Below are 23239 nucleotides of genomic sequence, written 5' to 3'. Positions count from 1 at the left end.
CCTTCCCCCCCCTCTTTGGCCCCCCTCATCCCCACTTTCTTAAATCTGCCTTGGTATGTTTTTAGGAATAGTGTCTTCTGAGTAGTGTGTCTGCTAAGTGGTTCTCTGGACTTGATAACAAGCTGATGATCAATCAGAGCCCCTGGTGTTGTCATTCTGAAATCTTGGCAAGAACTCAAAGAAGCTGACAATGCAGGGTGGACTCAATCGCTACAGAGCAAACAATCCTAGAGAGAAGGGGAGATATGAGCCTGACTGGTTGTCATATGTGATATGAAGCTACAGGTGCTATACATCTCCTATTGCTGCCTCTGAAAATGTGGATTGCATTTATTCTGTGTCTGTTTCAACATGTAGGTTTGGCATGTATGAGGTATTTTGCCCCATTAGTGCACATATTGAAAAGAACTGCACCTGAGAAGTTATACTCAGTTCACTTCGCCAGCCCCAGGTCATAGTTTAAATGGTGAAATCCTGAACTTCTGTCTTGAGCTTGTTGCTGTAATTGTATTACACTCGGGAATTCCACGAAGAGTGGTCAGAGTTTGGGGTATGTGGGAAGTGTGAACGTCTCTGGAGCCTGAGGGTGGGACAGTACTAGTCTAGGATGTCTGGTCATGAATCACAAGGCAACATACCCATGCCCTGGTGTAGTCTTTTCCACTTGATTTTGGCCATCTCTCTGACTGACCTTTGAACAATAGGATGTGATGGGATGACACTGCATGACTTCTAGAGCTAGGTCCCATTACACCTTGCACCTTCTGCTTGAGCTTTGTCAAGGGTTCTCCGTGGCAGAAGCCAGTCACCACTCATTAAATCCCAAACCCCTGAGACCTCTGTGATTTGAAGAGGTCTATGACAGCCAAGAAGGTCATGTGAAGAGAGAAATAACCAGCCAGCCTCCAGCTGTTTCAGCCAGCCCAAGTGAAGTGTCAGACAGGAGGAAAGCATCCATCACAAAACTTCACTTCCCACTGCAATTTGATTAAGGCCACATGATACACTACCCATATGAGTGCAGTAAACCTGCAAAACGGAGGGAGACAATAATAAATTATTGTTTTAAACCAATATATTTTGGGGAGGTTTGTTAATCTGTAATGATTAATTGAGACAACATCAAAAGCAGAGTCTGTTCACTGCATCCACGTGTATCATTTGTTCTTGTTTTAATAACACATTTTAGCCTCCCTGGTCTAGAATGGTGACAATTACCAAACATGCCCAGGCTTCTGCCCACATAAATGGGAAAAATCTTGCAATTGTTTGAATAATAGAAAAATCTTGGAGGCAAATCTTTTTGGATCTTCAAATAGTCCTTGGATTACAATTTTATCAATGCACCCTGGCCAGGTGGCTCAGTTGGTTGGAACATCATCCTGTACACCAAAAGGTTGTGGGTTCAGCTTCCAGTCAGGGCACATATGGAAGGCAATCAATTGATGTTTCTCTGTCTCTCAGTGATGTTTCTCTCTCCCTCTCTGAAAACCAATAAAATTATATCCTCAGGTGAGGATTTAAAAAAAAAAAGAAGTGCTGGCCTTGTCATTTTCTTTATTTCCCACAGTGCATCTTACACAACACCAGGAACAGTGTCAATAGTATATTAAACATCCTTAGCATAAAGGAAGAATTAAGACTTTTCACCTGGTTTTCCTCAAAGTACAGTTTCTTCTTCAAACTATGAATTACAGCTTTATGTGTGCAGACAGATGCCTAAAGTCTCAGTTTAGCTATCTGAAATTGGGGAAGGATTTGGCTTCAGAGTTTCTAACATGTCCTAAGCACTACATCATAAGAATATGGTTCCAATGTCTTCTCAGATATTTCATGAGCCTGTCACTCACTCCTTGTATCAGAGAAATGTTTATCTTCTTTGAAACCCTGATCTCTCCCACAATATTCTCACACCCCTCTTGGTGATAACCACATACTCTTTATTTCCTCTCTCTTTTTCCCCTCTAAAGCAAGAAGCAAATCTTGTTATGTTTTCAGGAGTTTTAATGATCAAGTGTGGGGAAGGGTGAGAACCCATGTTGTTAGTGAGCTCCAGGAATCACAGGATCACTTAGGTGGAGGGATCTCCTTGACAATGGGGAGTCTGGTCACATCCTTCTCTAAGCGATAATCACTGAGGTCAGGGACACATCTCTCCACACCTGGATCATCTTCACAGATTTTGGGTCAAATCGATGGGGAAAAGTGTAACATGGGCTGCCATTTACTATTACCTGAAAGAGAATATGTGTCAGAAATACAGCATGCCACCAAACAAACTTAACGTCTTTCTTTCCTTTCCTACCCTATACACACACTATCTACAAGAAACTCCTAGTGACACTCTAAAACCCAACAGACATACTTCTTTCTATAGCCTACCTTTTGTGATGATTTCAGACAGTTATTCACCCTATTTTCTGTATTTCTCTCATCCTTCCACTGAGGTGTTAGCACTCTATGTTGCACTGTCCATGTTTGCCTGGGCTTCTGTCTGGCCAGGAACTGTTTCATGAATTGATAGTCTGGGTCTTGCACAGAGTATCATAGGCTAATTGGTCATTAAGTGTTTATTGAGTGTATTCACTTTAGCTCTACTAAACTTTACTGCCATTTACTCCTGATGACTCAGTAGCTCAGATTTGGGGTAGTAAAGGTAATGATAAAACTCTTTTTTTTCCTCTTTTTTATAGAGCGAGGGTAGAAGGAAGGGGGAAGGGGAGAGAGAGAGAAGAGAAAGAGAGAGAGAGAGAGAGAGAGAGAGAGAGAGAGAGAGAGAGAGAAACGAGTCTCAATTGGTTGCCTTCTCATGTGCCCCATTGGGGTGGGGGATTGAACCTGCAACCCAGATATATGCCCTTGACTGAGAACCAAACTTGAGACCCTCCAGAGTGCAGGCCAATACTCTAACCACTCAGCCAAAACTTGAATATTCCTAAAGAGGAGGAATAGTACATAGGATTAAAATGAGGATATTTTTATTCAGCTTATAAGCAAATGGAACAATGCCTCACTTCAATCATAGGACATTAAATCTTTTTGCTTCTCCAATGATAGAAGGTTTAAGCATACACTTTATGGGTGTGGCTATGGAGAAAAAGTGAACTGTTTAGGTCTTAATTATTCAAATTTAAAATGCATACCCTTTTTGAACCAGATATTCAATTCCTCTGAAATTATACTTCCTTACTAGAATAGGGAGGTTGATAATGACAAAAATGTGATATAGAAGGAAGCATCATTCATGAGAGCAAAATATGGAAACCACCTAAATGTGCATGAATAAGGGCCAGTTAAATTATTCTAATAATGCTTCTATAGAAATATTCTGTAAACAAATAATGTGGGGGCATCACAAATAGTATGATGTTAGTTTCTCTAACATACATTCTTTGACAACAAATGAAATCCAGTCATCAATATGTGATTTCTAGAGAAACATATTTGTTTAAAAATAAAAGCAGACAGGGATAAATAATAGATAGGTAGATAGATAGATAGATAGATAGATAGATAGATAGATAGATAGATAGACTTGAACAAGCATATAGTATCTCTGGAAGGAGCATAAAGGAATTAGTAAGTATTGCTCTGTAGAGAGGGACTTGGTTTGGGAATGTAGGAAAGACTTAATTTTAGACTGGTTATAATTATTTATATGCATATTTTAACAATCTCCGACATGAAAACTGAAGGAATGACAGCATAGGTAGAAATGAGGCTGTGAGTGAAGACAGGAACTTCTCCCCCATGGAGAGTAAGGCATGTGTGCTGATCTTGACCTGCTTAGCTTTGGAAAAGGACCTGAGCATGGCAGTACAAGCAGAGGGAGCTCTGTGATGAGAGGGGCAGGAGATGAACCACAAGTGACTGTGAGGGCCAGGCCAGGGAGAGCTGTGTGCTCCTGTGAGAGCCCTGAGAGCCCATGGAGTGGGTGTTCCTGGGCACACTCACCTGGTACTCCTTTGACAGGACCAAGATGCCCAGTTCAAAGGGTTGGCCATCCTTAAAGGGCATAACAGTGGATTTCACTTCTTCACCCCAGGACCCACCCTTACGGCTGTTCATCACCACACACTTGTCAAAGTACACGCGGAAATGGAAGGCGATGTTTGTGTTCGCTTCAGTGTGGAAGTCCACCTGCAGTTCTGGGTTCATGCTGAAGGCAAAGCATGCAGCATGTTGAGCAGGACCCTTCCTCATGGCGGCCCACATTCAGCACACATATACCCACCCTTCCCAACTCCTCCTGGGGGAAGGAGAGCCTTCCTGGGTGATACTAGTCCCTGTGGAGCTGCTTCAGCTTGTCCTGCCCAGGCTGGGGAGATGCCTCATCTCTTAGCCAAGAATGCACACTGAGCAGCAGTCACTGGCCTGGGGCTACTTTTCATGCCCTGGAAACACTGTGTCCCTTGATAATAAACCTCAGCTCCAATGCCTGAGTGACCCCAGCCCCCAGACATCAACACTTGCCCTCAGACATGCACCTGTAGGTTTAATGCCTGGCACCGTATGGGTCTCCAGAACCTGCAACTGCATTGTGCTTCCATTATGCTAATTACAAACTTTAACCTCAGTCATGCATGAAGTGATCCCAAAGCTCTAATAGTCTCACTTCTCCTCCCCATGGGCTATAGATACTCACCTGAAAGACATGGCAGGTGTCCCTTTGATTTTCACGAAAGAACCAACAGGCAAGGATACAGATTTTGTATATGGGACCTGCCAAGGGAGACAAGAGTGGTTGAGAGGGGCAAGGCCAGGTGTGGTCGCCCATCCTATAACAGTTCCCAGTGGCAAAGCAGGTTATACATCAAAGGACCTACTCTGAGGACCCTCTTCTTCCCACCTCACCACAGGCGGGTCCTTGTGTCTTTTATGAAGTGAGAAGGTTGAAGTTAATAGCAAGAGTTCAAAAGCCAGGTGGCCTGGATTCTAATGCTGATTCTGCCTCTTACTACCAATGGGAACTGAGTTCCGTTACTGAAATGCTCCCTGCCTCCATTGTGTCAGTACAAGGAGGATTATAAAAATTCCTATTTCATAGGATGTTCTCAGGAATAGCTGAGCTACTAGATGTAAAACCTTTAGCATGGTCACTGGCAGGTGTAGGGTCCATACAGGGGTGACTTAGCAGAAGGGGAGGGCCCTTTCTGGGATTCTCCCCTCCCATCAGTTTTTATCTGAAACTGTGAAGATAAGGCTTTAGAATGTAAAAATATAAAATATAAGAATTCACTCCAATATAAGGTAGTTGTTTAAAGGGAGAGGGAAATACTGGAAAAGAGTCTCCTGTGTGTGGCATGTATATGCATCTGAATTTTCAAGGGCAATGGTGTCCCTTCAGGAATGTGTACAAGTTGTTGAGGACAGTCAGTACCTGCACACAGGGCGGGAGACAAGAAAGTAATTAGATTGAATCTGCAGGTTGTTCGCTGATATCGACTAGAAGCTTTGTCTGGACTGAGGCTGGTTTTGTTCCCTCCATCTTCAGGTGATCCATTCTATGAAACCAATTCTCCCAACCGCCTTCCCCAGAGAGCCAGGTTCTGCTTACCCCCCTTTTTTTGGTTGTTAGGATAAAGGAAGGACTGGCTGGGGGAGGAGACCTGAGGCAGGAGCAGGGGTCACTCTGTGCTGACTTAGACAGGATATCCTGTGCCCCACAGTCTGAGGTCACCTTCCCCCAAGCTTCTTGAGCATAGGCACCTGAGGACTGACTCATTCTGCTCTCTTTAGTGCTCAGAGAGGAGTCCTGGGAAACCCACTCTCCCCAAGACCACCAGTTCTGCCTACAATAGCCACAATGATACACATGGAAAGAACCACATCTGATTAAACAGTCACTGCCATGTACGGGAGAACCCTCACAAGCAGACACATCTACACACATATTCATAGTTCAACACACAGGCATAGATCATCATACACACAGTTACACAAAGACATGGGTCTCACCATCTCACACATAACTCTCAACACCACTACTCATGATTATATGCACAGCTGTTCAACCACTGCCCCAGATGCATTCACACACACATACTCAGAGGCATGAAGACAAATGTACAATCTCACCCCTTGCACCCATGCACACACTCCCTCATCCCAGTCAGCCGTCACTTTCCACACAAAGTCACAGTGTCTCAATAGAGTTCACCCTCAGTCAGAGACCACCAAATGCTGATAGTAGATACACTGGCCCATCCTCTCTCTTCCACCCACTCACAACCCCCAGTAAAACATTCCCAATATTTTCATCAGAAAATCTCAGACTCTTTCCTCCTTCCCTTATGGGACCTGGGATCATTGAAGGCTGTGCCTTTTCAACTCACCTGTATCGCTGCCATTGTTGTGCCTTCTGCTGGGAAGCTCTTCCAAATTGTGTGTTGTTGTGTGTGTGATCTCTGCAAGTGGCAGGTTATAAATGATTTCTGGAAGCGCCACCTTCTGCCTTCCTTTCCGTGTCTAAGTCTCTTCTAGAAAGATTCCCAGCAGGTGATAAGGTGTGGGATATCATAAATAGAATAAATCACAGCCATGTCCTTGAAAAGGATGTGTTGTGATGCAATAAAAACGTCAGTGAGGAAATTGTTGGGGAGGAAGGATTAGCAGGAAAAATTCATGAATAAGGGGGATGGAATGATTGGTGAGCGGGTCTATAATCCAGCCTACATGCCTCTCACCAAGTATTTATCCGTCAGAGCAGAACCCACCCAAAAGGTATACATTTTTCTATCTCAAACAATGGCAAAGAATTGGTGGTCCTGGAGGTAAGGACTCACTTCCAGAGGTCCTGGGAGATCATAGAAATTGATCCTCAACAGACCTAGAGATAGAGACAACGTCTTTTTGCCATTTCCATTCCACAGTATCTTCCTTGGTTCTGTTCATGCCAACTGTGTTTTAGCCTTTGTGTTTTACCCTCTTGGTCAGCTTCCAACATACATCAATGAAGATTGGACATTTAAGTAGAAAATTACTTGTAATAACACTTGAATAAGTATGATTTAATCAAGATGACCTATTCAATAAATTATAGCACACCCAATTAATGACACATTTTAGAGTCATTTAAAAAGTTAAATAAGACAATAAAATGCAAGTTAAATCAGAATGTTTTCAACATTAAGATTTCCAAGTGGAACATAATGAACAAAATAAACTGATGAACAAAAATAGAAACAGAGACATGGATACATGGAACAGACTGACACTTACTGGAAGGAGTAGATGAAAGACGGTGAAGGGATTAGCCAAAAAACATGTATGCATAACCCATAGACACAGACAACAGTGTGGTGGTGGCAAGAGGAAAGGGGGGCCAGGGCTGGGTTCAGGTGGGGAAAGTGAGGGGGTGATGGGGTCATCTGTGTCAACAGATGTCAACAATAAAAGTAAAGTTAAACTTTTTTTTTTAATTAAAAGATTCCCAATTGGGCCTCGCTTGCCACAGGGAACTCATGGAATACTGCCACCATGGGAGCAAGCCCAAGCGAGCCAGCTGGAGAGGCCAGATGGAGAACTAAAGCTCCTTGGTCAACTGTCAGACATGTGAGTGAGGAAATTAGGGACTGTCCGACCCTAAAGAAGTCTCCAGCTAGTTACTACACCCGCATGAGAGAGCAGACAAAACCTGCAGAAGAACCGTTCAGCTGATCCCAGCCAAAACTGTCAACCCATGAAATCATGATCTCACAGATTCATTACTGTTTCTAGCAACTAGACAACAGCAACAGATAAGTTATGTAATTCTGAAATATTTACAGATGAATTTACTGATGTTTAGGAATTTGCTTCAAAAGAAACCAGGGGTGCTCTAGCCCAGTGGCTCAGTTGATCAAAGCATTATCCTGTACACTGAAAAATAAAAGTTTCAGATTTGGTTTGATTCCCAGTCCGAGTACATACCTGGGTTTTGGGCTTGATCGCCAGTCAGGGCGCATACAGGAAGCAACCAATTTCTCTCTCTCCCTCTCCATATCCATCGCCCTTTCTCAAAAAAAAACAAAAAAAAAACAAAAAACACACATCCTTGGGTGAGGATTAAAAAAAAAGAGGTCAGGGGTGAGGTGAGTAGAGGTATGGATGAACAAGTTGGTTAATATGATGATAGCTGTTAAAGCTGATTAGTACATGAGGGCTTATTGTACTATTGTCTCTACATTTGATTATGTTTGAAATGGAAATTTCCCATAATAAGTAATTAAAGGAAAATAAGGGAAGGAAAAGAGATAGGGAAAAAGGAAGGAAAAAAGGAAAATTACTCTTCTATTAAAGAAAGACAGTGAGTTCTGCAATGTAGCACAGCCAAGACATAGACAGATTCATTACTGAACAGACTCCTGACTCCTGGGCCAGGCCCTTTCTATCACACAACATGGTCAGAGGCAGGAAAGTTCCACAGGAGAAGCAGTCCAGGTAGCAATATTTTCTTTTATTACTGAGAAAATCCTCATGGCAGGTAGGTCTAAGTCATTAGTAATGGTGAGACCTTTGATGAAAAATTATCTTTATTTGTGGGGATGTATTGGTAATCTAGTTTGGGAAAAGAAACAATTGTCAGAATGGGGCAAAAGAGTAAGAAGCTAGGAAAATTCTTCGGCAAGTGGCATGGGGAAACTGAGACAGACAGCTGAACAAACAAGCCATGCAATTTACAGCCAATTACAGAAGGTCGCCTCCCTAGAGATAATATCTTGGCCTCTGCTGTATTTAAGCTCCAGGCTCAAAAAAGCAGCAAAACCCAGTGGGCCACACAAGGACCAGCTGCGATGAGTGGTGCCAACTGTTCAGTGGAGACCATGACCCTGAAAGGAAACACAGGGAAAACTCGAGAATATTTTATTGAGGTCTCCCCTGAGATCTGCCCTGAACTCCCAGCCTTTAAAAACCCTCAAAACTATAGATGAACAAGTTGTTTTATATGATGATAGCTGTTAAGGAACCAGCATGAGCCCTCTTCTTCCTGAAGCACACCCAAGCCTTACCCTCTCCTCTGTCCATCCCCAGAACGTGTATCACCTAAACTCTGAAGGACCTTCCTAAACCTGTATCCAGCCCCACCTTTCTCTGACTTTACAGCGAGCTAACAGCAACCCGACCTTGGCCCACATCTTCCTGATAATGTTTCCAGTGAACCCAATCAGTCGCACCTAGATCCATTTCTTCCTGATAACATTTCTAGTGAACCATAACAGTCCCGCCTAGGTCTACTGCTTCCTGGTAACATTTCTAGTGAACACAATCAGCCCTACCTAGGCCTACTTCTTCTTGATAACGTTTCTAGTGACCCCAAGCAGCCCCACCTTGGCTCTCTTGTTGCTTCATCTATCCTAAGCCCTTCCTTTGTTTCACTATCCACAACTTTAATTAACAGTCTCACAATGACCTTGAGTTGTGAAGTCTTTCCTGCATGCAGTCAAGAACACACACATTACTGGTGGGCCCTAGGTTTATCCACCCCAGGCCTGGTCACCGTCCAGTGAAAAACGTGTCCACTCAGGCCTGGAAAGCCTGTGGAAGCAAGTTCTCCCCTTGAGGTTGGATTGTTTTTAGATCCAGCACAGCCGCAGGACCTGGCTGATAGTTCTTGTTCAACTTGCTATTTTCCAGCATGTTCCTTGCATCAGACTAATTGTTGGGCCATGATGTGTTAGGTCCCAAGTTTCTAAGCCCTTTGACCTGCCCACACCTACAACCCCCGACCTGTGATCACACAGAGTCTTCCTCTGAAGCCTAATTTCTCTCCTGGAAAATGAAGTACAGGTACATAAATTCAGGAACATATGAAGATTCAAATCAGATTTGGTCCAAATGACCAAAAGTACATGTGAACATGAAAATCTTATACTTTTCACTTATGCAGTATGAAGAATTCATTAACAATGTTGAAAAATCATTCTCCAAATACAAAAATCCTTCAGACTCAATCCTGGAAATAAGAAGGAAAACTCTTCATTACTTGCCCAAGTCCCCTTCCACCCTGGGGTGGGAGCAGGGTGAGGTAGTGCACTCAGGCTTAGGAGTCTAGAGGGGCAAGAGAGGCACGGTTTTGGAGTAAAGCAATTCACCACATGCCCCAGGGGCGAGGGAAGAAGCCAGCAAAGTGCAGCTGTGGTTTGTAACTGGGTCTGGATTTGGGTGGCATGTGACGAGGAATTTGAAACACTTTGTATCAGGAATTACCAACTGATGCACATTTCATATTCCATAAATCAGGCATGCACAAAGGCTCATGCCTGCTTACATTCAGTGTGCTCAAAGCAGCCTGGAGCAGGAACTTCAGACAAACAAGTGTGGGTCCTGAATTGTAAGAGGTAATTTGGTACTTACTACATCATTTAAATTACTTGGCATCATCAGAGATGCACCACAACTACCACTAAAGGCTCCCTTTTCCCTTCTCAAAAGGACCTTTAGAACACACACACACACACACACACACACACACACACACACACACACACATCATTTATTCCGTAAACTATTGATCACGGCTTCATCTGCCAGGTGTCAGTCCAAAAATCACTTCCTCAGGGCACTCCCTCACTCCCTCACTCCTGAGATTATGTCAAGACTCTTTGTTACCAACTCCCTTTGGCTCCCTATCATGCACCTTAAAAAAGAGTTCAATACTTATCCCTTTAATCTGTCCCCTGCCCTAGACTAAACTGTTTGCCTTGTTGGCAGCTTTGCACTCGGCGACCAGCACAGGGCCTGCCAGAGCAGATGATCTGTTTATTGACAACAACATCAGCAGCAGCCATATCCAGGAGGGAAGTGGAGGTGAACGGGATTCAATTTGACAAGGAAGGGTCAGGAAGAGCAATTACCTAGGAGTCAATCTCATACAATTGTGCAAGGTCTTCACACTGGCAACTTCCAAACATTGCTGAAATCTAACGCAGGGCCTGGGGACCATTCTGGGGAAGAGCCAGACAAGACCCAGTTCCCTCAGGTGTCCTCCTGGTTGAGAAATGTGCCTCTCCTGGGACTCTCTGCCCCCTCTTCTGACTACAGTAATTAAAGGAGTGATGTGCATGCATGCATGCCTGCGTGTGTGTTTTGGGAATGTGTCCTCCAAAAAATGCGGAAGTCAACAAAGCAGACAGACAAGCAGACAGATTCACTTCCCAAGTGCTCTGTCCTCTCTCCTGGAAATTCATTTGCAGCCCAAGCTCAGAGGAATAGATCCACACACTGCTGTCCTCTGAGAGAATATGAGCCCAGAGAGGCGGGCCTGGGTTTAAATCTCAGTGGGCACCGCCTGGGGGGAGCCGCGGTGGATCATGGGAGACACAGGGCAAGATTGCACACCTCCCTACCCCCAGGTTATTCCCGTTTTGTCAGGCTGACTCCGCCCAATAGAAAATTGATCTCTTGACTTGAAAGTATATTTTAAAATGTTAACCACTGAAAGGCAAGAACGTATGGATTTGGTTTTAGAAATATACAGAGGTCCCTGCTGGTTTTTCTCAGGGGTAACTGTCCACCCATGAACTCAGAGGTCACCGGTTCAATTCCGTCACATGCCCAGGTTGCGAGCTCCATCTCAAGTAGGGGTTCTCTGCGAGGCAGCTGATCAATGATTCTCTTTCACCTTGCATGTTTCTATCTTTCCCTCCCTCTCACTTCCTCTCTATGAAATCAATTAAAACATTTTTTTAGAAAAAGGAAAGAATAGAAACACTCAAAGATTAAAAAGGAAACTTTATTTATGATAATTACCTGTGATTAAGAAGAGCAAATAAAAAAATAAACAGATCCTGAAACCAAATATTTGTGCTTCCCATCATCGATGCACAAAAAGAAAATCAAAAACGGCTGGAGGGAACCCTCACCGACTTTCCATTCAGTAGGTGACTTTCCATTTGTATCGTTTACCGCTTTTGCCGGATATTTTGTGAGGCCATTTGAAAACATCTTTACGATATTTTCACTGAAAAACATTCTAGTGTGTAAAAGTACACACATGAAGCAAAGAATTGGAAGCCAAATGCAAGGTGTCCCCCTCTGAAAAGCGGAGTGACAGTTTTGAGGTCTACACTTGCCAGTATTTTCTGGGTCTACACACAGACCAAAACCCCGGTCTGATGGCCCCTGAATGCTACTCAAACCCGCCTGACCAAAAGCCCTGGGCCATGCCCGCCCTCGGCATCAGCAAATCCGTGCCCCACCCCACCGCCATCCACCACGGCCCCGTCACCCACTTTCCAGTCGCCTCCGTTAGGACGCTTCCACTGTCCACTTCCACCCCCAACAGACGGGGAAGCTCTTCCGGAGGTCCTGCACTCCCCGAATGACAGCACACAGGAGGGACCCGGGGTCACAGAGGCCCCACTTCCTAAAGAAGGACCGGGTGGAGGGAGGACATCGGTGTCCACCGAGGGTCCCAAGGGCTGGGAGGAAGAGACGCCCCGGAGCCTGGAGGGTCTGGAACACCCCCCTCCCCCACCCACCAGCGCTTGGATGGAGAGTTGGGCCTTGGGCAGGAAAATAGACGCCAGGACCCTGGACAGAGGCCCTCAGGGCCCCAGAATCTTCTCCAGGTGGATGAGTCCCTGAAACCTGGGGCTTCCAGGGAGAGGAAACCTCAGGACAACCTGCCGCCCATTGCCGCGACCTGCGCATGCGCACAACAGCGGGCTGTGCCCTCCCCACCCACAACAAGATTAGAACAAGATTAGAAAGGATTAAAGAGGGAAGGAGAGAGACCGGGCCTTGGAAAGTTGAAGAGAAAGAGGATGGGAAGAGAGAAGTGAAATGAGGAGAAGGATGGTGGGAAGTGAGAAACGAGAGTAAAGGGGTTGACATTGAGAAAGGGGGACTCTCAGAGAGTGAGAACATGTGTTCAGTGAGGGAGTGGGGACAGAAAGGAGGCTGGGAGAGGAGATGCAGACACCCAGCAAAGGAGGAGAGACAAGGAGGCCAGAGCGAGGTGCCCTTGGAGGAGGGCTAAGGCCTTGCGCCCCTGGCGTGGGATGGAGAGAAAAAGCCTGGCCTCAGGCAGAGGGTCAGCGGCACCGATGGATGACAGCAGAGAGGCCAAGGCACGGGGAGGGCAGAGACAGAAGGGCCAGCACCCGGCCAGGGAAAACCAAGTGAGAAGGGGAAGGTGGGTGGACATGGTGAGACGCTGGGAGGCTGAGAGGGTGTGTGAAGGCAGGCCCAGGCTGATGTCAATAGTCACCTTGTCCTGCCATCCATACCCCAAAAAGGTCATATATGAGAGAGGGGACCCCTCCAGCAAGGACACAGGTATCCCGGGGAGACACGTGGTCACCGTCGTCTCAAGCGTTGCCCACAAGGTCGCAGACACGCGGGAGCGTCTCGCTGGCGTGATGGCCGGCAGCAGGGTCGGAGGCAGGCAGGAGGGTCCCGCTGCACAGCTGAGGGGTGACGATGGCCAGGGCGGTGCTCTCTGCCCCTGGAGGGGTGCCTTCTGTGAGCCAGTGAGTGACAATAGCAAGTGGGAGGGCAACGGTGTGAGTGAGGGAGGGTGCGAGCAGGGTCTTTCCCGCTGGTGGGTGTGTGACCATGACCAGAGCCAGGCAGAAATGAATGCCACCCTGAGTCCTGCTGGCCCCTCCCTTGGCCCTCATGTGTGGCAGTCAAAGGACCATAATGGAGAGGAGCTGTGAGGCCCTGGGTGTGTCCGGGTGTGAAAGAAAATTAGTTTGGGACTGGATAACATCTGGGAGTCCCTGTGGTGTAAACGGGGGAGTAAACCTCCTAAGTCTGTGAGCACCGGGGGGTGGGGGTGGGGTTCCAGTGTTTGATGGGCTGACTGCCGCAGAAATCGGGTGACCGTGGGAGAGTAGCTGGGTGCCTCCGCAGAGTCCCTGAGGACAATGGGTGAAGACATGGGAGACCTCGGGGAGGAACTTGGTGAGGTCTGTGAGTGACTCCCTGTTCACTGTGTGTGATGGGCTGCTTCCCGCAGAAACCTGGGGACCGTGGGAGAGTAGCTGGGTGCCTCCGGAGAGTCCCAGAGGACAATGGCTGAAGACATGGGAGACCTCGGGGTGGAACTTGCTGAGGTCTGTGAGTGACTTTCTAATGCCTGTGCGTGATGGGCTGACTCCCGCAGAAAAATGAAACAGGTGAAGTAACAACTGGCACTATGGATTACAAAAGAAGCAACAACACTATGAACAACTCTACTCCAATAAATTGAACAACCTTGACCAAATGGATATATTCCTAGAATAAAATATAATCTCCCAAAACTCAATAAGGAAGAATCAGAAAACTTGACTAGACCGATAACTACTGATGAAATTAAAGTAGAAGTTAAAAAAACAAAAAAACAAAACAAACAAAAAAAACAACTCAGAGCAAACAAAAGCCTGGGGCCAGACAGCTTCACAGGGGGAATTTTACCAAACATTCAAAGAAGAACTAAAACCTATCCTCCTCAGACTATTCCAAACAATTCAAGAAGAAGGAACACTTCCAAGCTCCTTCTATGAAGCCAGCATCACCCTAATACCAAGACCAGATAAAGGCAGCACAATGAAAGAGAATTACAGGCCAATATCCCGCATGAACATAGATGCCAAAATCCTCAGCAAAATTCTAGTAAATCGGATTCAACAGTACATCAGAAAGATCATACACCATGACCAAGTAGGATTTATCCCAGGAATGCAAGGATGGTACAATATCTGCAAATCAATAAACATGATACATCACATAAACAAATTGAGAGATAAAAATCACATAGTCATATCAATTGATGCAGAAAAAGCATTTGACAAAATCCAACACCCTTTCTTGATAAAAACTCTCAACAAGGTGGGAATAGAAGGATCATACTTCAACATAATAAAAGCTATATATGATAAACCCACAGCAAACATCATACTCAATGGGTAAAAACTAAAACCATTTCCCCTAAGAACAGGAACAAGACAGGGATGTCCACTCTCACCACTCCTGTTAGACATAGTACTGAAAGTATTAGCCATTGCAATTAGACAAGAAGAAGAAATAAAAGGCATCCAAATTGGAAAAGAAGAAGTAAAGCTGCCCTTATTTGCAGATGACATGATATTGTACATTAAAAAACCTGAAAGACTCCATCAAAAAACTAATAGACTTAATAAATGAATTTGGCAATGTAGCAGGATATAAAATTAATGCCAAGAAATCTATGACATTTCTATACACCAATAGTGAACTTACAGAAAGAGAGACTGAAAAGGCAATGCCATTTACCATTGCACCAAAAAAAAAAATTAAGATACCTAGGAATAAACTTAATTAGGGAGGTAAAAGTCCTATATGCGAAAAACTACAGGACACTGAAAAAAGATATAGAGGAAGACGTAAACAGATGGAAGAACATACCATGTTCATGGATTGGTAGAATCAACATCATTAAAATATCCATACTACCCAAAGCAATCTATAAATTCAATGCACTCCCCATTAAAATACCAATGGCTTATTTTACAGACCTAGAGAGAACTCTTCAAAAATTCATCCAGAATAAAAAAAGACCCCGAATAGCCACAGCAATCCTGAGAAAGAAGAACAAAGTAGGTGGGATCTCAATACCAGATTTCAAGCTGTATTACAGGCCCACTGTTCTCAAAACAGCCTGGTACTGGCACAAGAACAGACATATAGACCAATGGAATAGAACAGAGAATCCAGATATCGACTCAAACCACTATGCTCAATTTATATTTGACTGTCTTTTGTCAAGACAGTCTCTTCAATAAATGTGTTGGGAAAATTGGACAGATACATGCAAAAAAATGAAGCTAGACCACCAACTTACTCCATATACAAAAATAAACTCAAAATGGATACAGGACTTAAACATAAGATGAGAAACCATAAAAATACTAGAGGAATCCACAGGCAGAGAAATCTCAGACATATGCCAAAGGAATTTCTTCACTGATACTGCTCCTAGGGCAATGGAAGCTAAAGAGAAAATAAACAAATGGGACTACATCAAAATAAAAAGTTTTTTCACAGCAAAAGTAACCATCAACAAAACAACAAGAAAGCCCACTGTATAGGAGAACATATTTGCCAATGTTATCACTGATAATGGTTTAATCTCCAACATCTACAGACAACTTATACAACTTAATAAAAGGAAGATAAATGATCCAATAAAAAAATGGGCAACGGACTTAAATAGAACCTTTTCGAAAGAAGACAGAAGGAAGGCCAAGAGACATATGAAAACATGCTCAAAATCACTATTTATCCGAGAGATGCAAATCAAAATGACAATGCAGTACCAAATCACACCTGTCAGAATGGCAATCATCAACAAATCAACAAACGACAAATGCTGGCGAGGATGTGGAGAAAAAGGAACCCTTGTGCACTGCTAGTGGGAATGCAGACTGGTGCAGCCACTGTGGAGAACAGTATGGAGTTTCCTCAAAAAACTAAAAATGGAACTCCCTTTTCACCCAGTAATCCCACTTTTAGAAATGTATCCCAAGAAACTAGAAACACGAATCAGAAAGGATATATGCACACCTATGTTCATAGCAGCACAATTCACCATAGCTAAGATTTGGAAACAGCCTAAATGCCCATCAGCAGATGAGTGGATTAGAAAACTATGGCACATCTACACAATGGAATACTACGCTGCTATAAGAAAGAAGGAATTCTTACCATTTGCAGCAGCACGGATGGACTTGGAGAGCATTATGTTAAGTGAAATAAGCCAGGCAATGAAAGAAAAATACCACATGATCTCTCTCATTTACGGAGAATAAAGAACATTATAACCTGATGAATAAAAAGATAGATACAGAGGCAGTAAAGCACCGAAAAGACTGTCAAATTACAGCAGGAAAGCTGGGGAGTGTTGGGGAGGGAGGGAAATAGATCAACCAAAGGACTTGTATGCATGCATATAAGCACACCAATGGACATAAGACACTGGGGGGGGGGGCGTGGGATGAGGGCATGCGACAGGGTGTAGGGGAGGCTGGGGGAAGGTCAATGGGGAAAATAAAGGAGATATATGTACTAATATATGTAATACTTTAAACAATAAAAAATTTTTAGAAATCAATGGGATAAAATATCCTTGGGTGAGGATTAACAAAACAAAACAAAAAGAAGAGAAGTGACCAAGATTGACAAAGAAGGTGAAAGAAGGAGATTGTGCCTAATCAAAGCTCAAGAGGTTATGGATAAAGAGGGCGACATTTCATTCCAGTACGAAATTAAACCCAGAAGAAATGTCTGAAGAGTGCCATTAGCAATGTGTTGCCACCTCAAGACTTCTGGATGTTAGATTGGAGGAAGGCTAAGGAAAGAAGCATTCCAGTTAGTAAGGTTGGAGTTGAAGAAGACGCTGTGAAAGTGGACATGGTGAGAGATGCCATGATTGATGCCTGAGGTAGTCCTTGTGGACAAAGACGCTATTTCCAGAAGACTTTCCTTTGTCTTGATGTACCAGGCCCTGTTTTATTTTTTATCTTTGTAGTTGAAAGTATTACAAATGTCCCTTTCCCTCCCCCCCCTCTTTGGCCCCCCTCATCCCCACTTTCTTAAATCTGCCTTGGTATGTTTTTAGGAATAGTGTCTCCTGAGTAGTGTGTCTGCTAAGTGGTTCTCTGGACTTGATAACAAGCTGATGATCAATCAGAGCCCCTGGTGTTCTCATTCTGAAATCTTGGCAAGAACTCAAAGAAGATGACAATGGAGGGTGGACTCAATCGCTACAGAGCAAACAATCCTAGAGAGAAGGGGAGATATGAGCCTGACTGGTTGTCATATGTGATATGAAGCTGCAGGTGCTATACATCTCCTATTGCTGCCTCTGAAAATGTGGATTGCATTTATTCTGTGTCTGTTTCAACATGTAGGTTTGGCATGTATGAGGTATTTTGCCCCATTAGTGCACATATTGAAAAGAACTGCACCTGAGAAGTTATACTCAGTTCACTTCGCCAGCCCCAGGTCATAGTTTAAATGGTGAAATCCTGAACTTCTGTCTTGAGCTTGTTGCTGTAATTGTATTACACTCGGGAATTCCACGAAGAGTGGTCAGAGTTTGGGGTATGTGGGAAGTGTGAACGTCTCTGGAGCCTGAGGGTGGAACAGTACTAGTCTAGGATGTCTGGTCATGAATCACAAGGCAACATACCCATGCCCTGGTGTAGTCTTTTCCACTTGATTTTGGCCATCTCTCTGACTGACCTTTGAACAATAGGATGTGATGGGATGACACTGCATGACTTCTGGAGCTAGGTCCCATTACACCTTGCACCTTCTGCTTGAGCTTTGTCAAGGGTTCTCCGTGGCAGAAGCCAGTCACCACTCATTAAATCCCAAACCCCTGAGACCTCTGTGATTTGAAGAGGTCTATGACAGCCAAGAAGGTCATGTGAAGAGAGAAATAACCAGCCAGCCCCCAGCTGTTTCAGCCAGCCCAAGTGAAGTGTCAGACAGGAGGAAAGCATCCATCACAAAACTTCACTTCCCACCGCAATTTGATTAAGGCCACATGATACACTACCCATATGAGTGCAGTAAACCTGCAAAACGGAGGGAGACAATAATAAATTATTGTTTTAAACCAATATATTTTGGGGAGGTTTGTTAATCTGTAATGATTAATTGAGACAACATCAAAAGCAGAGTCTGTTCACTGCATCCACGTGTATCATTTGTTCTTGTTTTAATAACACATTTTAGCCTCCCTGGTCTAGAATGGTGACAATTACCAAACATGCCCAGGCTTCTGCCCACATAAATGGGAAAAATCTTGCAATTGTTTGAATAATAGAAAAATCTTGGAGGCAAATCTTTTTGGATCTTCAAATAGTCCTTGGATTACAATTTTATCAATGCACCCTGGCCAGGTGGCTCAGTTGGTTGGAACATCATCCTGTACACCAAAAGGTTGTGGGTTCAGCTTCCAGTCAGGGCACATATGGAAGGCAATCAATTGATGTTTCTCTGTCTCTCAGTGATGTTTCTCTCTCCCTCTCTGAAAACCAATAAAATTATATCCTCAGGTGAGGATTTAAAAAAAAATTAAGTGCTGGCCTTGTCATTTTCTTTATTTCCCACAGTGCATCTTACACAACACCAGGAACAGTGTCAATAGTATATTAAACATCCTTAGCATAAAGGAAGAATTAAGACTTTTCACCTGATTTTCCTCAAAGTACAGTTTCTTCTTCAAACTATGAATTACAGCTTTATGTGTGCAGACAGATGCCTAAAGTCTCAGTTTAGCTATCTGAAATTGGGGAAGGATTTGGCTTCAGAGTTTCTAACATGTCCTAAGCACTACATCATAAGAATATGGTTCCAATGTCTTCTCAGATATTTCATGAGCCTGTCACTCACTCCTTGTATTAGAGAAATGTTTATCTTCTTTGAAATCCTGATCTCTCCCACAATATTCTCACCCCCCTCTTGGTGATAACCACATACTCTTTATTTCCTCTCTCTTTTTCCCCTCTAAAGCAAGAAGCAAATCTTGTTATGTTTTCAGGAGTTTTAATGATCAAGTGTGGGGAAGGGTGAGAACCCATGTTGTTAGTGAGCTCCAGGAATCACAGGATCACTTAGGTGGAGGGATCTCCTTGACAATGGGGAGTCTGGTCACATCCTTCTCTAAGCGATAATCACTGAGGTCAGGGACACATCTCTCCACACCTGGATCATCTTCACAGATTTTGGGTCAAATCGATGGGGAAAAGTGTAACATGGGCTGCCATTTACTATTACCTGAAAGAGAATATGTGTCAGAAATATAGCATGCCACCAAACAAACTTAACGTCTTTCTTTCCTTTCCTACCCTATACACACACTATCTACAAGAAACTCCTAGTGACACTCTAAAACCCAACAGACATACTTCTTTCTATAGCCTACCTTTTGTGATGATTTCAGACAGTTATTCACCCTATTTTCTGTATTTCTCTCATCCTTCCACTGAGGTGTTAGCACTCTATGTTGCACTGTCCATGTTTGCCTGGGCTTCTGTCTGGCCAGGAACTGTTTCATGAATTGATAGTCTGGGTCTTGCACAGAGTGTCATAGGCTAATTGGTCATTAAGTGTTTATTGAGTGCATTCACTTTAGCTCTACTAAACTTTACTGCCATTTACTCCTGATGACTCAGTAGCTCAGATATGGGGTAGTAAAGGTAATGAAAAAACTCTTTTTTTCCCTCTTTTTTATAGAGCGAGGGTAGAAGGAAGGGGGAAGGGGTGAGAGAGAAGAGAGAGAGAGATAGGGAGAGAGAGAGAGAGAGAGAGAGAGAGATGAGTCTCAATTGGTTGCCTTCTCATGTGCCCCATTGGGGCTGGGGATTGAACCTGCAACCCAGATACATGCCCTTGACTGAGAACCAAACTTGAGACCCTCCAGAGTGCAGGCCAATACTCTAACCACTCAGCCAAAACTTGAATATTCCTAAAGAGGAGGAATAGTACATAGGATTAAAATGAGGATATTTTTATTCAGCTTATAAGCAAATGGAACAATGCCCCACTTCAATCATAGGACATTAAATCTTTTTGCTTCTCCAATGATAGAAGGTTTAAGCATACACTTTATGGGTGTGGCTATGGAGAAAAAGTGAACTGTTTATGTCTTAATTATTCAAATTTAAAATGCATACACTTTTTGAACCAGATATTCAATTCCTCTGAAATTATACTTCCTTACTAGAATAGGGAGGTTGATAATGACAAAAATGTGATATAGAAGGAAGCATCATTCATGAGAGCAAAATATGGAAACCACGTAAATGTGCATGAATAAGGGCCAGTTAAATTATTCTAATAATGCTTCTATAGAAATATTCTGTAAACAAATAATGTGGGGGCATCACAAATAGTATGATGTTAGTTTCTCTAACATACATTCTTTGACAACAAATGAAATCCAGTCATCAATATGTGATTTCTAGAGAAACATATTTGTTTAAAAATAAAAGCAGACAGGGATAAATAATAGATAGATAGATAGATAGATGATAGATAGATAGATAGATAGATAGATAGATAGATAGATAGATGGACTTGAACAAGCATATAGTATCTCTGGAAGGAGCATAAAGGAATTAGTAAGTATTGCTCTGGAGAGAGGGACTGGGTTTGGGAATGTAGGAAAGACTTAATTTTAGACTGGTTATAATTATTTATATGCATATTTTAACAATCTCCGACATGAAAACTGAAGGAATGACAGCATAGGTAGAAATGAGGGCAGTGGGTGAAGACAGGAACTTCTCCACCATGGACAGTAAGGCATGTGTGCTGATCTTGACCTGCTTAGCTTTGGAAAAGGACTTGAGCATGGCAGTACAAGCAGAGGGAGCTCTGTGATGAGAGGGGCAGGAGAGGAACCACAAGTAACTCTGGGGGCTGTGTGCCCTGTGAGAGCCCTGAGAGCCCATGGAGTGGATGTTCCAGGGCACACTCACCTGGTACTCCTTTGACAGGACCAAGATGCCCAGTTCAAAGGGTTGGCCATCCTTAAAGGGCATAACTGAGGATTTCACTTCTTCACCCCAGGACCCACCCTTACGGCTGTTCATCACCACACACTTGTCAAAGTACACGCGGAAATGGAAGGCGATGTTTGTGTTCGCTTCAGTGTGGAAGTCCACCTGCAGTTCTGGGTTCATGCTGAAGGCAAAGCATGCAGCATGTTGAGCAGGACCCTTCCTCATGGCGGCCCACATTCAGCACACATATACCCACCCTTCCCAACTCCTCCTGCGGTAAGGAGAGCCTTCCTGGGTGATACTAGTTCCTGTGGGGTGCTTCAGCTTGTCCTGCCCAGGCCGGGAGATGCCTCATCTCTTAGCCAAGGACGCACACTGAGCAGCAGTCACTGGCCTGGGGCTACTTTTCATGCCCTGGAAATACTGCTGTGTCCCTTGATAATAAACCTCAGCACCAATGCCTGAGTGACCCCAGGCCCCAGACATCAACACTTGCCCTCAGACATGCACCTGTAGGTTTAATGCCTGGCACCGTATGGGTCTCCAGAACCTGCAACTGCATTGTGCTTCCATTATGCTAATTACAAACTTTAACCTCAGTCATGCATGAAGTGATCCCAAAGCTCTAATAGTCTCACTTCTCCTCCCCATGGGCTATAGATACTCACCTGAAAGACATGGCAGGTGTCCCTTTGATTTTCACGAAAGAACCAACAGGCAAGGATACAGATTTTTTATATGGGACCTGCCAAGGGAGATGAGAGTGGTTGAGAGGGGCAAGGCCAGGTGTGGTTGCCCATCCTATAACAGTTCCCAGTGGCAAAGCAGGTTATACATCAAAGGACCTCCTCTGAGGACCCTCTTCTTCCCACCTCACCACAGGCGGGTCCTTGTGTCTTTTAAGAAGTGAGAAGGTTGAAGTTAATAGCAAGAGTTCAAAAGCCAGGTGGCCTGGATTCTAATGCTGATTCTGCCTCTTACTACCAATGGGAACTGAGTTCCGTTACTGAAATGCTCCCTGCCTCCATTGTGTCAGTACAAGGAGGATTATAAAAATTCCTATTTCATAGGATGTTCTCAGGAATAGCTGAGCTACTAGATGTAAAACCTTTAGCATGGTCACTGGCAGGTGTAGGGTCCATACAGGGGTGACTTAGCAGAAGGGGAGGGCCCTTTCTGGGATTCTCCCCTCCCATCAGTTTTTATCTGAAACTGTGAAGATAAGACTTCAGGATGTAAAAGTATAAAATATAAGAATTCACTCCAATATAAGATAGTTGTTTAAAGGGAGAGGGAAATACTGGGAAAAGAGACTCCTGTGTGTGGCATGTATATGCATCAGAATTTTCAAGGGCAATGGTGTCCCTTCAGGAATGTGTACAACTTGTTGAGGACAGTCAGTACCTGCACACAGGGCGGGAGACAAGAAAGTAATTAGATTGAATCTGCAGGTTGTTCGCTGATATCGACTGTAAGCTTTGTCTGGACTGAAGCTGGTTTTGTTCCCTCCATCTTCAGGTGATCCATTCTATGAAACCAATTCTCCCAACCGCCTTCCCCAGAGAGCCAGGTTCTGCTTACCACCCCCCTTTTTTTTTTTTTTAGGATAAAGGAAGGACTGGCTGGGGGAGGAGACCTGAGGCAGGAGCAGGGGTCACTCTGTGCTGACTTAGACAGGAGATCCTGTGCCCCACAGTCTGAGGTCACCTTCCCCCAAGCTTCTTGAGCATAGGCACCTGAGGACTGACTCATTCTGCTCTCATTAATGCTCAGAG

The 23239-nt window shown here is 44.1% G+C and overlaps 1 protein-coding gene across 1 annotated transcript; it reads right to left on the bottom strand.

Annotated features, from left to right (window-relative positions):
- Window positions 1-2120: 2120 nt before the first annotated feature.
- On the bottom strand, window positions 2121-21689 carry LOC307092535 (galectin-10-like; the record flags this gene model as incomplete). Its single annotated transcript, XM_079759805.1, has 5 exons — window positions 2121-2234; window positions 3955-4159; window positions 4646-4778; window positions 5558-5609; window positions 21441-21689. 5 exons carry the CDS (start codon window positions 21687-21689, stop codon window positions 2121-2123), a joined length of 753 nt encoding a protein of 250 aa, XP_079615931.1.
- Between the last annotated feature and the right edge of the window lie 1550 nt (window positions 21690-23239).

This window comes from Cnephaeus nilssonii, assembly GCF_951640355.1.
Source record: "Cnephaeus nilssonii genome assembly, chromosome: 20".
NCBI lineage: Eukaryota > Metazoa > Chordata > Mammalia > Chiroptera > Vespertilionidae > Cnephaeus > Cnephaeus nilssonii.
The sequence above is the reverse complement of the archived record's forward strand: the minus strand, read 5'-3'. Positions and strand labels throughout refer to the sequence as shown.